Source organism: Triturus cristatus, chromosome 2_1, assembly GCF_964204655.1.
Source record: "Triturus cristatus chromosome 2_1, aTriCri1.1, whole genome shotgun sequence".
Lineage (NCBI taxonomy): Eukaryota > Metazoa > Chordata > Amphibia > Caudata > Salamandridae > Triturus > Triturus cristatus.
The window spans coordinates 25,159,773-25,175,525 of NC_140581.1; the positions used below are offsets into that span (position 1 = coordinate 25,159,773).

Below are 15,753 nucleotides of genomic sequence, written 5' to 3' on the forward strand. Positions count from 1 at the left end.
AGTTGGCCTGGTATATGCTGTCCATTAGTTATAGTTGGCACCTTGCACCAGTACAAACGACCCCTTATTGATGGTAGGTTAAAGACAACCTTTATTGAAAGCTATCCTAGTGGTAGCTATGGAGAGCAGCCTTCAGGCTAAGTCTTAAAGGAGTGTAAAGCAGCTTGTTTTACCAGTCTATAATTTCTTGAGTGACCAAATGAAAGGAGAACCACACCAGGTATATATAAAATATATGTATTTATTCTAAAACACACTCCACTAGTCTCTTTATGAGGCTAGTGTTCGAGGTACACCAGTTACAAGCAAAATATCAACGGTAAATAGCACAATATACACTGGGCCCGAGGGGCGAACCAAACCATATATCAATAAGTGGTATAAGAACCACGACTTGACTAGACACAAGGCCTAGAGCCTGTAGAAGTGCTGGGACCACAAGGAACCACCCAAGGTAGAGACACAGGGGACCCACGGGGGACACATGCAGTGTGAGAACATAGCCGCGAATCGCCGTTAACTTCAATGGGGAAAGTCGCGGTTGGAAATTTAGAGAAAAGGGACACTTAGGAGAGGACTTTGAGCAAACCCCTTTAGACTTAAGAGGTTCTAGGGCCAACACTCAGGGATGCACTGGAGTACTCGAGTTACCTCACCCTGGGAAGCTGGGTGCATAGGTGTCTTTTGGTGTCGGGAATCGTCAATGATTTCAATGGCGATCTGCTGCAAAGTGCTGCTGTCGTTGAAGTGAAAAGTGTCTGGTGTGATCCAAGCCTGGATCGAAGATGAGGAGAACCTGAAAGCATAGGGGACAGTGTCTGGGTCACTAGCCAGTGACCAGGGGCACGATAGAAGAATGCCCACCGATGTCGGGTGATTTCAGATTGAAGAGGTGAAGCTTGACTCTGCAGCCACGAGGACAAGGAGGTATCAATGACAACCAGGAGCTGGATTAGAGCTGTCCCACAAAGGATGTCGAGTGCTGCGGTGTTGGTGCCCGGATTGGACCCAACAAACCTTGGCAACAGCAACCCATGCAGAAAGAGAAGAAAGTCTTTGGTGCGGACCAGTGAGATCCGAGGAACTCACCAAGTGGTGGAGAGTCAGGGCACATCTGGAGCAATCAGGGAGGCCCATGGAAAGTCAGAGTTTCCTTCACAGGGACCCACCAGTTGACAGACCAGGGATCGCAAAGGGGCCTCAAGCTGACGCACTCAGAACTGCCTCACGGAACACTCGTGTAGTGTAGGCCAGCAATCTTTGGTGCAGATGGTGCTCGGGGCTTGGGCTACATGTAACCTAAAGCACATCCTCAAGAGACGTCGAGAAGCTGATGCACTTGCAAATGTACACAGTCGCCAGGAGATCCGGTTCCACGTTACTCACGGGGGCTGCGGGTCTCAGCTTTGCTGGGAAATCGGGTCGGCCTCTGAGAAGTCTGGAAATCCACCTCCTGGGCTGCAAATACTTCGGAGTCCGTCCGAAGCTTCGGAGATGCAGACCTGCAAATGCTTCATTGGTGCCTGCCAAGGAGGGGAGTAACTCCTTTACTCCAAGGGAGATTCTTCAGTATTCTAGTCATGTAGATCGTCAAAGTTCTGGGATTTCTGTAGCAGAGTTTAATCCAGGGATAATCTAAAGTCCTAAGGACTGGGGTTCCTTCTTTATACACAAGGAAGGGGTTGGACTAACTCAGGGGACCCACCTATGGGAGGGTTTGGAAAGAGGGGTGGCTACACCCATTTCCTTTGTCCAGTTTTGCACCAGAGCAGGGGCTGGTAGACCCTGGGACTGGTTTGAACTGGACTATGCACAGGAACACCAAATGTGCTCCCAGTGCAGACTTTAAAGCACTCTTGGAGTGCACCCACCCAGCCCCAATACACTAAAGCCAGTCTGGGAGGTGGTTACACCTCCCTGTGAAGGGAACGTGTTGTATAGGCCTCCCCTGCCGGAGTTTCGGTCAGCAGCAGGAGGCCAGGCTTGTGTCTGTGGCTGCAGCACCCATTTTGTGATGCCAGGGCTCTTTTAAGTTGGTACCGGGTATACTGGTGCTGTCATGTCTTTCCCTCTAGAAGGGTGGGATCATACTCCCACACCAGTTACTGGTGTGGGAGTATGATTCCAAGGTGTTTGACACCAAACATGACATGTTTCCGTGCAGCCATTCCAAAGTTAGCATTTACTGTGAGGTTACAATGCACTTAAGTGTATATGGTCTAGCTGCACCACATACAGCTGCGGAGAATAGATTCAGAAAGCTGAAGAGGGGCTCCGCTCATGCATGGGCAACCTCTCACATGAAAACCAAACACCCTGTCTTCAGGATTATTAAGGCCTGCCATAGGGGTGACTTATAGGTTTATATGTGTGTTTCTTGAAGTGATATAGGTAACCTATACCGCAGTAAGGGGTGCATGCACCACCTTACCCAGGCTGCATTAGCAGACCTATGGTGTCATTTTGGATGCTTTCCCAGGGGTGGCATAATACATGCTGCAGCCCCTGGTAGGCCTCTTGGGTACCTATGCCCTTGGTACCTAGGGTACCATATACTAGGGACTTATAAGGGTACTCCAGAATCCAATCTGGAGTGTACCTAAGGTACATGGAATCCAATTTAAAGAGAAAGCAGTTCGACTGGGGCCCTGAATGGCAGGATCCCAGTGTACCTAAGTAGAAAACCAGCAAAATGTTGGTTTGGGCGAACTCTTTAATAAAGCTGAAGAGTTCCTAGCTGTTGTGTGCGTGGGTGGAGATTCTTTTCTGGAGTACTTTCTTCCTTGAGTATCTGATGAGCTTGTAGTGGGTGGGGCTAGCTGCTTTGAAGATATCAGGATCTGCTGTGGTTTTGGAGTTCCTCCATAACTTTTTAAAAAGATATATTTATTAAACGTTTACAGTGCACAATCTGGGAAGGTGCTATCACAGGATCCAATGCAGGGGATCGGCAAAACCTCAACAGGAATAGAACAAGTCAACAAGTTGCCAAGAACAGCACAATGTCAGCTACAATGCGTGAACTAAAAGCCACTTAGAGAACACAGTTTCTAAACGTAATGGAGCTGTAAAGGAAAGTCTCTGCAGAGGCACCAGGTTAACTGATGAGGCCGAAGAGAGTCTGACGTCCTCCCTTGAAGGGACCCTCCCCACGGTACCTTAATGGGATGCTAAACATGAAACAAAGAACGTAAGGGAGAGGGAGAAGAAAAGAAAAAAGGAAGAAGCAAATACAAAAGCATCCCAACATGGGTTACTAACAGAATAAAAATCCAAAAAGAACCCTCCACCCCCGCCCCCTCACCCTACCCGTGAGACGGAGTGTGGCTTATGACTCCGATTAAAATTGAAAGAGATGGACGCTTCTTATGGAAGATGGACATACAGCCGCCGGTAGGCCTCTGGAAAGGAAAGAAACAAGGGGTCCCCATTTAAATTCAAAATTCTTATAGTCATCCCTGAAGATATCGGCCATCCGCTCCAAGCTAAGAAGGCGCCAAAGGCGGGAGTGCCAGAGGGACATAGCGGGCGCCTCCTTCCGCTTCCAAGCGGCAGCAAGGGTGACTTTAGCTGCCCCAATACACAACCACATAATCATTTTTTACGTCCGCGTCTGATGTTCCAGGGCGGCATCGCGCAGCCCCAAAAGCACACCGGCCATTGTAGTGAGAATGGGGTAGCCCAGCATGTCCTTTATATGTGCCAGAATTTCTTCCCAGAAAGGCCGGATGGCCGTACAGTCCCACCAGATATGCTGAAAGTCCCCCAAGAAACCGCACCCTCTCCAACATCTATCTGAGGTGGAGGGAAAGATCTGCTTGAGTTTAGCAGGGTGCAGATACCAGTCCATCATGGTCTTCAAGTGCGCCTCCCTGAGTTCTGTAGAATGATTAAAGCGCGAAATATCAGGTATAGAGGTGCGACCACTCCTCATCAGAGATAGGGCGGTGAATCATGTCTTCCCACATGGACATATACCGGGGACGCGGGGATGCAACTATTTTGAGTAGGAACCCATATAGGAACGAGATCACTCCCCTCATACTAGTAGTCTTCGTGAGGAAAGCCTCAAATTGCGTGAGGGGGCGTGTAGCCGCATCCCGCACCTGAGGAGAGAGGGCCCAATGCATCAGTTGTGTATAATGATAGCGCTCCGTGTTCTCTAGGTGATAGTCTTGTTTGCACTGATCAAAAGTAAGTGGTTCAGAGTCGTGGAACAAGTGCGTTAGGGCCAGGCAACCCCCCCTCCTCCAAGCATCAAAAGGTCCCTCGCGATGGGCGGGAGTGAATGCCGGATTGAAATGGAGTGGAGTAAACGGGGATGGAAACGAGGTCCACCTGTCGTCGCCAGAAAACGAAATCCCACAATTTAATCGTAGTGTGTGTAGGGGTGCTATTGTATGTGTTACGGGGTCTGTCCTGTCGCGCGCGCCACACCAAATCCCAAATGGTGTGTCCCGTCACACTGCGGTCCTTATGGAGCCAGTGTTTCTCAGATTCCCGCTGAGACCATTCCGTGAGGACTCTCAGCTGTGCCGCTTTGTAATAAAGAAGAAAATCCGGCAGGCCCACTCCGCCTGCAGAGCGGGGGCGACGAAGCAGCGCGTAGGAGAACCGTGCTCGTCCTCCCTGCCAGATAAAGCGCAGGACCATGGACTTAACTTTGCGGAAGAAATCGGGCTCCACTTCGATCGGCAAGGCCAGAAAAAGGTAAAGGAGTTTTGGCAGGAGAGTCATCTTGATCGCATGAACGCGGCCTAGCCAGGACAGAAACAGAGGTTTCCATTTCACGAGTTCCGCCTGAATACGCGTTAGGATGGGAGGGAAGTTGGCTGCAAAGAGCCCCTCAAGCCTCGGTGTCAAGTGAATCCCCAGGTATTGAATGGAGGAGGTGGACCAGGAGAGCGGGAAAAGCGATTGGAGTCGAAGAGCCTCAGCGGGTGCGAGAGTGAGATTAAGTATGTAGGATTTGCCTAGGTTTGTTTTAAACCCCGATACTAATTCAAAGCGCTCTAGTTCTTCCTGCAAGGGAGGCAGGGATTCCTCCGGCTCCGAGAGGGATAAGAGAACATCGTCTGCGAACAATGTTATTTTATGGGAATCTCCCGTAAAAGGAATTCCATGAATGGAAGGGTTGTTCCTAATCGCTAAAGCCAGGGGTTCGATGCTGAGCGCAAAAAGGAGGGGCGAAAGGGGACAGCCCTGGCGTGTACCTCTCGAGTGGAAAAAGGAGGGGGACTGTACCCCATTAATCACGACCCTAGAGCGGGGAAGACGGTAGTTAGCTCTCACCATGTCGAGGAATTTAGGCGCAAAACCGAAGGCCCTAAGCGTGCAAAACAAGAACCCCCAATCCACCCGGTCGAAGGCCTTTTCAGCGTCTAGGCCCACCACGACTGCCGGAATCCGACGCCTGTTAGCCTTTTCAATCAAGTGTATAATTCTGCGGGTGTTGTCGTGCGTCTGGCGCCCTTTGATAAAACCCGACTGATCGGGGTGGATGAGGATGGGCATGAGGTCATTTAAGCGTTTGGCAATGATCGAGGAGTATAATTTAGCATCAAGGTTAAGCAAGGCAATCGGCCTATAGGAGGCACAGAGCCGGGGGTCCTTCCCTGGTTTGGGGATTACAGAGACCATAGCATCCGACATGGAATCAGAGGCGGTACCTTCGCCCGCAATTTTATTGAAAAGGCGGACCAGGTAGGGGGCGATATCGGGGGTAAAGGTTTTATAGAAAAGAGCCGTATAGCCATCCGGCCCCGGAGCTTTATGGGATTTCAGGTTATGAATAGCCCCAGTAACATCCACTAGGGTGAAAGGAGCGGTGAGTAGCGCATTCCAAGAAGCCGACACCTGGGGCAGGGAGAGCGACCGGAGGTAGTCTTGTTGAGCAGGCAGGTCCAGAGAGTCACCCGTATAGAGCTTCCCATAAAAAGACCCTAAGAGCTCTGCCTTTTCTCCATCCCTATGGGTAAGAGCCCCTGAGGGATCCAAGATGCCGCCTATGTATTCCTTCTCATGTTTGCCTTTCAAGTGTCTGGCGAGATGTTTCCCAATTTTTATTGCCCTGGGAATATGAAAGGTGTCGTAGTTTAAGAAGCGTAAATTCCGCCCTGTTGTTATAAATGGCCTTAAGTTTACCCCGAAGGGCCGTAAGGCCGCGGAGCGTTTGCCTTGTGGGAGTGGTCTTGTGGGCGCGCTCAAGGGCTGACAGCTCAGACTCCAACAAGTCTCTCTCCTGGGCCCGTTGCTTATTCAGTGCCGCATTGAAAGCAATGCATTCCCCTCGGATGACAGCCTTCAGTGCATCCCAAGTAACAAACTCCGAAGTGTCTTCCGGCCGATTAGTGTTAAAGAACGCTGCAATGGCGTCGCAGAGTTTGGAACAAGAGTCTTTGTCCCTAGTAATTGACGCAGGGAAATACCATCTGGGAGTGACCGAAGCCGTCCCCCGCCAATTAAGACAAACAGAGAACAAGCTATGATCCGATACCGAGAGGGGGAAGATCTTGGCGTCTTGTAAGGCACCTTGCAGTGACTGGCTAACGAATATATAGTCCAGCCGGGAGTATGTGTGATGAACATGGGAGTAAAATGTATAATCTCGCGAGTGTGGGAAGAGAACGTGCCACGTGTCAAGAAGTCCCAGATTTTGTATTCGTTGCTGTGTCTCCCCCGAAAAGGAACCCAAGCCTGTTCGTTGAGCAGGGGAGCTGTCCAGATCCTTCTGCCATACCAGATTGAAATCTCCCATAAGGACTAACGGACCCTCTGCAAAGTCAGTCAATTTCCCCAGGAACGCGTTAAGGAACCCCGTCTGACCAGCGTTGGGGGCGTACAAGGTCGCGAAGGTACAGACTTTCTCTCTGAGGCGGCCCTTAACCATCACCCACCGTCCCTCCTTATCATTCTGGACCCCTAGTGGTTGAAAGTGTGTGGAAGAGTGGAACATAATGGCCACCCCGCGCTGTTTCGTAAGGGCTGAGGATTTAAATTCAAGGGGAAAGAGTTGGTGCCTGAGCCGGGAGTCTTCGGACCTGACCAGATGCGTCTCCTGAAGAGCAACAATGTCAAGGTGGTGGTCGAGAACATATTTCCATAGTTTTTGACGCTTTTGAGGAGAGTTGAGGCCCCTAACATTCCAAGTACCTATTGCAATCGGCATCGTATTAGGTAGGGAAGACTGCATCCCAACCCAGCCCGCCCGCATCCGGCCTGCCGCCATCTCCAAATTGCCCCCCCAAAGAGGCCATAGGCCAGAGTCCCTGAGTCATGCTACCCCGAATCCGGGAAAATACTCCACAAGCTGTGTGGAGTAGCCGCCACCACCACCACCCCCCGTAACCCCCCCCAAAAGAAATAAACAAGGAAAAAACAAAATAACCATTCACACGTAGTTGGTGGTCTCGTCGTGGAGCCAAGACGACCCAGGAGGGACCACAGGGGGTAACAGGTCCGAGGACCCGGACACGCCCACCTCGGCAGGCCAGTGAACCAAAAGCCAAGGTATGCGGCTCTCGAGAAGGCCACTAAGATGGAGAGGCCCAAGTCTACCCTCATGCCATACCTAGACACACACACAAAGAGGGAGACTACAATGGGGAACTAAGCAAGCAACCAGGAAGCGGCACTAAGAACGCATCAGAAAGTCAACAGGACGACAACCAGGCGCGCCCGAACCACTGCGCTAGTAGCAAGAAGAAACATCAGCAGTCTTACATATGAAGTCTTCAGCGTTTATGATCCCACACCCTGTACCAGGGGAGACTTCAGTCCCAGAGGGAGCAGTCACAGCAGGGCACCGGGCTCCCCCAGCAGGAGCCAACCTCCACCGAGAGACAACGGAGGCTCCTAGGGGCACTCGCCAAAGCTACCAATGGACCCGGAGGCACGAAGCATAGGCCCCGGAACTCCAACAGGCAATCAGCGCCGCCCCCTGCGGGACCAGGCAGAGGAAGCAGAAGCCCCCCGGGAGGGACCGCCATCTGCGCCCTGTGCGTCGGCATCCCCCCCAGAGGGAATGCCCAGCAGATCCAAGCCATCCTGGAGATTGGTGATGTGCTGACGTTTATTCCGGAATTCAAAGATGAGCCCAAATGGATACGTCCATTGATATCTGATCTTGTCGTCTCGCAATTTAGTGGTAACATGTCTGAGCAGTTGTCGCCGTGCCAAAGTCGCCGGTGCGACATCCTGAAAAATGGCACAGGAACGGTACTGGAATGTGATGGACTCCCTGGCCCTGGCAGCCCGGAGGACGGCCTCCTTGACTTCGAAGGAGTGGAATTTGGCCAGGACATCTCGCGGCCGCCTCCTCTCCCCCTGCTGTGGAGGCCCCACCCGGTGCACTCTATCCAGCTTTATCTTGAGGGACTGTGGCGACACAATCTCCGAGAAGAGTCCAACCACAAAGGCCTCTAGGTCCGGCCCCTCCGCGCCCTCCTCCAGGTCTCTGATGTGTAGGTTCTCCCGCCGGGACCTGTTCTCGAGATTCTCTGCCCGGAGCTGTGATTGATAGAGCTGTTCCTTGAGGGAAATTACATCGTCCCGAAGACCGGACGAGAGCTGCTCCTGCTCTTGGTGGTGGGCTTCGAGGTCCAGGACTCTGGTGCCCACAGAATCCACATCCCGCTGGAGGGAGGTCAGCCTCTCGGTCAGGTCTGCAGCTGGTCAATGGAGGTTTTGATATCATGCCCAATGTGGGTGGGGCTAGCTGCTTTGAAGATATCAGGGTCTGCTGTGGTTTTGGAGTTCCTCCATAACTTTTTGAGGTGTCTGCAGTTTCATCTAGATTCTCAGAGTTCGGTGGAGAACCAGCTGGCTTTCTTGGCATGTGGGTTGCAAGTTATCTTGAGGGGGCGATGGTGTTGGAGCAGTCGGTGATCCAGTTGTGTAGGGTATGGGCGGTAGTGGTTGGGTCATCATCTGAGGCGGTGGAAGCGGAGCTGATGAGGAAGGCAGTGAGCTAGTCGTTGAAGATCTTGTTCCAATTCCTGCATTGGAGCTGGTGTGGGCGTTTGTGGGTGATGTTAGTTTTGAAGGTGAAATGGATGCAGCGATAGGGGGTCCTGAGCGCTGTGGGCCACCAGGAGTTGTTCCATGCATAGGGGGTGGAGCCGATGATGAAGACTTCGGTCTTGTCTGAGTTGAGTTTGAGGCAGCTGTCCTTCATCCAGGTGGTGACTGCCCTCATCCTGTTGTGGAAGTTGCTCTTGGCGGCACCCAGTCACTCACTCATATGATCATTCACCCATAGTCACTCATATACCCACGCACCCACCCATACAGTCACTCACACCACCACTCACTTACCCATATAGGTACTGACACACACACTCTCACAACATTCACTCACCCACAAAGCCACATTAGTTCAACACTGTTTAACATTTATGTTACAGAATTGGTCTTATTAGTCAAAATATTGGCCTCTTGCTTACCTCGTACACAGACGATACTCAAATTGTCCAGTCAGCCTTCAAAAATAGCATTGAGGTATCTGCTCATTTTCATGACTGTATGTTGGCAATCATTTCTTGGATGAGCTGAAACTGCCTCAAACTTGATTCAAATAAAACCAAGGTTGTTCTGTTTGGTTATCTTTATCCTGCCTGGTCTCCTATTTGGTAACCAGAAGAAATGGGCCCTCCCCCTATCCTAATGACCAAAGCTTAAAATGTGGGAATCTTTATAGATGAAAACCCAAACTTTCGACTGCAAGTCAATTCTATGGTCTCCTCCTGCTTCTTCCTGCTTAGACTGATGAAGAAATAATTTCTTTTCATTCCAGATCATTCTAAAAAGACAGTAACTACTACATTAGTTCTATCAAAATTGGATTACTGCAATGGCTTTTATGATAATATGCAGGAAACAAACCTTAACAAGTTGCATATGGGGCAGAATGCTGTCACCAGGCTCCTTTCTGGGACTCTGAAAGCCAAATCTGTTTCTAAGGAAATTTGGCAATTGCATTGGATTCCAGTGAGAAGTCATGCCAAATTTAAGGCACCGCCTACAAAGCTTTACATACAATTGGCCCTGAGTACTTGAAGTACTCTTTTGAATGGTACGTCCATAGCAGATGGCTGCGTTCCTTTGGGCCAAAAAAATGATGATTCCCAGATTCTGCAAAGTCAATTGGGGAGGTAGAAGCTTTATCACTGGAACTACTAAGCTTTGGAATAACCTGCCCCCTCACATCAAAGCAATGCCCATGCTGATCTCCTTTAGGGAGGAGCTCAAAACGTGGCTCTTTAAAAATGATGCTCCTTTTCTTGCTATGTAGAAGTCTGCACCAAGACACCTCAGGGGTAGATCTGTGCTTAATAAATTGTTGTAACATAACATAACAGCCATTCACACACCTTCTTACATATCCATACAGACACTCACACATGCACACACACACCCTTATGGGCACTCAGATACCCACTCACAAACAGATACACAGTCACTCAGCGACTCACACACCTGCTTACATATCCATACAGCCACTTGCACACGCACTCACACACCCTTACAGGCACTCAGACACCCACTCACACACGGATACACACAGTCACTCAGCCACTCTCATAATGCATATTAGAAGTAGAATCACTCATTAGTAATTATACACCTAGTATACTCATTTAAATATTGTGGTACCTTAGTATATATGCTTACCACTCTTAAACCTTTAGAAAATATGTAGAATCACTAGATGATGTCATCAGTGATATCATTTGAGATGTCATCAGTGATGTCATCAGGGTTGTCACTGAGTCATGAGTGAGGCACTGTGTGAGGTCATAAGCAGTGCATTGTGAGGGCATACGTTATAGTTAGTTCAGTCAACTATAACTGGTGAATTTCACAGGTTCTGTATGAGTGAAGTCTATGAAGTCACTGATAGTCACACATTATCAAAGTTCTGTGCCAGAACTGCGTTTAATCCCTAAAATCTCCTTATTAATCCTGCTCGTAACATACCGAGGGTGCTGAGAAAAGTGCTGAGATGAAATCAGCGACCATCTATCACCCCAGCCCATTTGGCAGACTGATTGTGATCTCATGGCCAGGCCTGGCTGTGGGCCTGGTGGGCCATGGCAGCAGCAGCGCACTGATGAGAGGCTGCATACAGCCCTCTGATGAGATGTCTACATGTGCTGAAGATGAACAGGGTCCTGCCTACCCATAGGCTCCCCAGTGAGGGGTTTGGCTGAGAACTGGTGACGCTGAGCGGCCCCGAGGACCGGGAGCACAAATATCATTGCGGGGGAGTAACTGTGGCCAGCAGCCCGGACATGAGTAAAGGTGCCACGAAGGAGGGGACCCTGAGCAAGGGCCTGGGATCCAGAAGGCACCATGACAGAATTCTGGGACATGGGGATGATGTAGGGGCTGGATCAGGAGATGCACCTCAGGGCTGGTGAACTGATGTGGGGCAGTGAAAATCTGACTCAAAGAAGGCAGCAACACGGGTGGTGTGGTGAGTCAGGACTGTAAAGCAGGGCTGAGACAACGTTGGCTTTTGTCTACCTTCCTTTCACCAGGTGTGACTGCCCTGCACATGTGTGGGGCCTGCTTGCCCTATAACCTGATACCTGTCATGATTATGGTGAAGAGGAGGTAGTTCTGAACAGTGACGGGGCGCACAGTTGTCTTTGACGGTCCCTGTGGCCTGACAGCTACCTACAAATCAGTGATGCAGGTGACTGAGAGCTCTTTCTCACCTCCCCCCAGCTTGGCTCACACTCCAAGAAGGACTTCTCGAGATGACCTGGCGGGCCTGCAGCTGGAGAAGGCCTGGGTGGAGTTTGCGGACACGTACAAAATAAGGTAACAGTTCCTAAACGAAACAGTGCCAATATGGTCTACTGTGAGAAGGGGGAGAGAGATATAGGGCAGGGGGAAAGTAGTGGATGAGGTTCGAGAGTAATAGTGTAATGGAGACCAGATACTCCTGGATGGTACTAGAAGTGCCCTCACACACCCTTGCGGGTGCAAAGCATCATCATCGGGCAGTGCTCCTCGTGGGGGTGGCGCTGCAGTCCCTCACGGGCCCTTGGAAGGGCTCTCTGTCGGAGATCTTTTGATGGAGTCACCGGAGTTGTGCGTGCGGGTGTGTGGGGAAGGGGGGAGGACGGTGTCGCGATGGAGCTAAAAAGACCTTATGGTACCCTAACAATTTATTGGTGGGTCCAAAGGATTTACTAAAAAGTAACGGGGGATAGTGTTCGATTGACACTCTGAGTAGGGGAAATTGGATGTAAATACGTCCCACTGCTCTCGACCCGTTGGAGTGAGGGTTAAAATGAGAGAGGGGGTGTAGAAAGGGTGGTCAACATGTTTCGCGCTGCCCGCGGTCCCTAGTGGATCCTAGCGCTTCATCAGGACCAAGGTGGTGATTAAAAAGTAAGGGAGAGGGATTCAGGAAAAAGAGGGGAGTAACCTATAATCCCAAAAACAAAGGAAAAAAGGAACACGGATTATTCGTGTCCTTGACGTCGAACCCGAAAAAGTCTGGGTCCAAGCTGTGCCGGGTTTTGACTATCTGGGGCGGGGTCTACAGATCTGCCCCGGAAGTTCCAATGCGGTAACCTAGGGTGCCTCCAGAGTTTGCGGACCTCTGCTACATGCAACTCCACAAAGTAACCTCAAAACTCTGCCATGCTAAGCGGAGTCCCGCAAGCGGTGGAGTGCGTTTGGTTGTGTTGTTTATGCTGATTTTTAGCACTGAGTGTTTGCCCCACACTGGAAAATCAGTGTGAGCGGCACAATGCGCAGCACAAGAGGGGGTTGCTTCTTTCTACCACTCGAGTAGATATTCCACTTGAGTGGCAGCTTTCTCAATGCAAACAGAAGGTTTCTCACCGAAAGCATCTCCAGCCATCCGCGACTATCCGCATTGAGAAATCTCACCAGGAGGTGGTCTGAAGTAAGATTTTCCTCGCTCGAATTCGCCAGCTTAAAGTAAAACTGAGGGAAAAACTCTGGCCCGCTCTGTGGAGTGGAGATTTTTGGAACTCCGCGTTCCAAGGCTGTGTTCAAAGGAACAACTCAGGGTGGTAGGAGTCCCCATAGGAGCGGAGGAACCTAGTGTTGACCTATTTCTGGAAGATCTAACACTTAACCATCTGTGCTCTAAATACCTCTCAACTTTTTTCACAATTGAGCCTGCACACAGGATGCCTATCCCGATACAAATCCCGGGGCACCTCCCCTTCCAATCATAGCTAAGATCTTGAACTATCGAGACAGAGAGTCTATTCTATAAGTAGCCCGCTCTCACGGTGACCTGCAATATGAAAATGTAGTGGTGTGCTTCACAGACTTTACTCTGCAGGCACAGCATCAACGCTGGAGCTTCGAGGCAGTGATGATGGAGCTTCATAGTAATGTTTTCAATTTCATGCAATTTATATAGCACACAGCTACCTCCAAGGAAGTGTCCCAGTGCTAGCAAAAAGCGAAGGGGGACACTGAAGATGGCATAGCCATAAGAGGGGTATTACACAAAAGGTTTTGAAATTCAGTCGAAAGTCATTCCGAAGGGCTGGAGTGCAGACTGAGCAGCAATGTGTTCCACAGTTTCGAAGCCAGATATGTGAAGGAACGACCGCCTCATCTGGCTTTAGTATGCAGAGAACATACAGTAACTTATGGCTATTGGACCTCAGAGCTCTGGACTGGGAGTAAGGCAGAAGTCTCCTCCTGAGATATAAAGGGATCTTGTGAGTGCAGGTTCTGAAAACTAGAGTAAGTGCCTAAAACTGGATTCTCTTACTAATAGGAAGCCAGTGAAAATGCCGCAAGAGAGAAGACATTGATAAACGTGGAGGAATCTTCAAGATGAGGAGTGCAGCAGAATTCTGGATAACTTGAAGCTGTTGGATAAGGAAGGTCGGTAGGCCTAAGTAAAGACTATTGGCATAGTCCAGTTTTGACGCAGCTATAGTGTGGACAACTGTTTTTTGAGACTCCACCAGACTGAGGAGCATCCTTCTAAGGGTTCTGATGATGGAAAAATAAGATACGGAGAGGGACCGAATTTGAGGCTCAAAGGTGAGATGTGAGTCAAATTTTACACCAAGGTGTCTGGCCATCTGAGTTGGGGCTGGGTCAGCACACAACTCAGATGGCCACTACAGACTGGCATTTGTGTGCTCAAACTCATGATACATTTGCTGGGTCTTTTAGAGTTGAATATTTGTAGTATTCCCTGCCTCTTGCTTAGGATGTTGCCAGATTTTATTTAATGCTTATTTCATTCCTTTCTTCCTTGCAGATCAGCGACGGCGCTCAGACCCCTGTACTCAGCGACAGAACAAGATTTCCAACCTTTTACCGGATTGCCCCAAACGAGCTCTCCTTCTACGATGGAGTTGCTCAGTTGTTAGAATATTTTGGCTGGACATGGGTGGGTATTCTGACAACGGATGATGACGGTGGGGAGAGAGCGCTTCGAGAACTGCGGAAGGTGGTTGGCCAGGCTGGAGGCTGCATTGAGTTCTCCTATATGATTCCCTCTTATGTTACTGCCGCTGACACTGAGAACATGGCTTCTGTCATGGACGCCATCAGGATATCCACCGCCCAGGTGATCATTCTCTACAGCACCCCAATGGCCCTAACGAGTTATTTCACAGATAACGGTTGGGAAAAGCTACCTCGGAAAATCTGGATTCTGTCAGCGTCTACCTGCAACATTTTAGGCAATTATCTAACCTCCGAAATATTCAATGGAAGTCTAGCATTTTGTATCCAAAGAGGAGAAATTATTAGATTTCGAGATTTTCTCGATAAAGTTACTCCATCAAAGTTTATAGATGATACAGCCCTGACAGATCTATGGCTATCGGATTTCTTGTGCATAGTAAAGGATGGACCCGAAGGTATGTTCATGGACAGGTCATCTGATTTTCTTTGCTCAGGAAATGAGACGTTTCGGATGTTGAGTGAATATCAGCGCATGAACTACAGAGAGACATACAGTGTTTATAAGGCCGTCTACACATTGGCTCATGCTTTACATGACATGTATTCATCTGATCCTGGGCCAGGAGCTGACCGTATTGGTTGGAGCTCGAGGAAGGAACCATGGAAGGTAATCATGGATCACCTGCAAAAGCGAAATTTATCACATTTACAATTAAAAAAGGAAAGTGGTGTATGTTATTACCAGGTTATCTGAGGATGGTGTAGATTGCAGATTTCAGAGTTTGGTGTGAGAAACAAACATTGCTATGGTACTCTTTGCAGAATGTAAAAATATTTATCAATGGAGAATGTCTGACCAGTTATCTGGAGCCAAGGAAACGTACGAGGAAATAAGCAATTCTGTAACAAATATTTCCTTTTTTTTTTTTTTTTTTTTTATTTGCCACAAGGTACATCAGTAAGCATCACCAAACTCAAAGAATGTTTAAACATTTAAATTTCATTACGTTCCATTAGATTTGAAAAACCCCAAAAATAGGAGATAACAAGTTATAGTTGAAAAAAAAAAAGAAACAATCAACTTATAGACTTCCATTTCAAGTCATGTTTGATTATATCAAAATACATAAAAATGGCAGGATGAACAAAACCAGAGAGAATGGAGGTATAGAATACAAAATTAAATATATATAAACCAGAATAAACATAAACCAAAAAACAAACTAACAGATTCCTACCCTGTTTGGTAGCTCCCTTATTTATTTTTGAGTCAGTTGGTCATAGGTGCCCAAATCCTACCCCCTTTCTCTCTTGCCCGCCGATCCT

The 15,753-nt window shown here is 49.1% G+C and overlaps 1 protein-coding gene across 1 annotated transcript in view; it reads left to right on the forward strand.

Annotated features, from left to right (window-relative positions):
* The window catches only part of LOC146863637 (extracellular calcium-sensing receptor-like), a 159,369-nt gene extending 144,188 nt beyond the window's left edge, over positions 1–15,181 (forward strand). The window contains exon 4 of the mRNA XM_085636646.1: positions 14,276–15,181. Within this exon, the coding sequence (XP_085492772.1) occupies positions 14,276–15,181 (906 nt within the window). The remainder of the gene's footprint in view (positions 1–14,275) is intronic.
* The last annotated feature ends 572 nt before the right edge of the window (positions 15,182–15,753 follow it).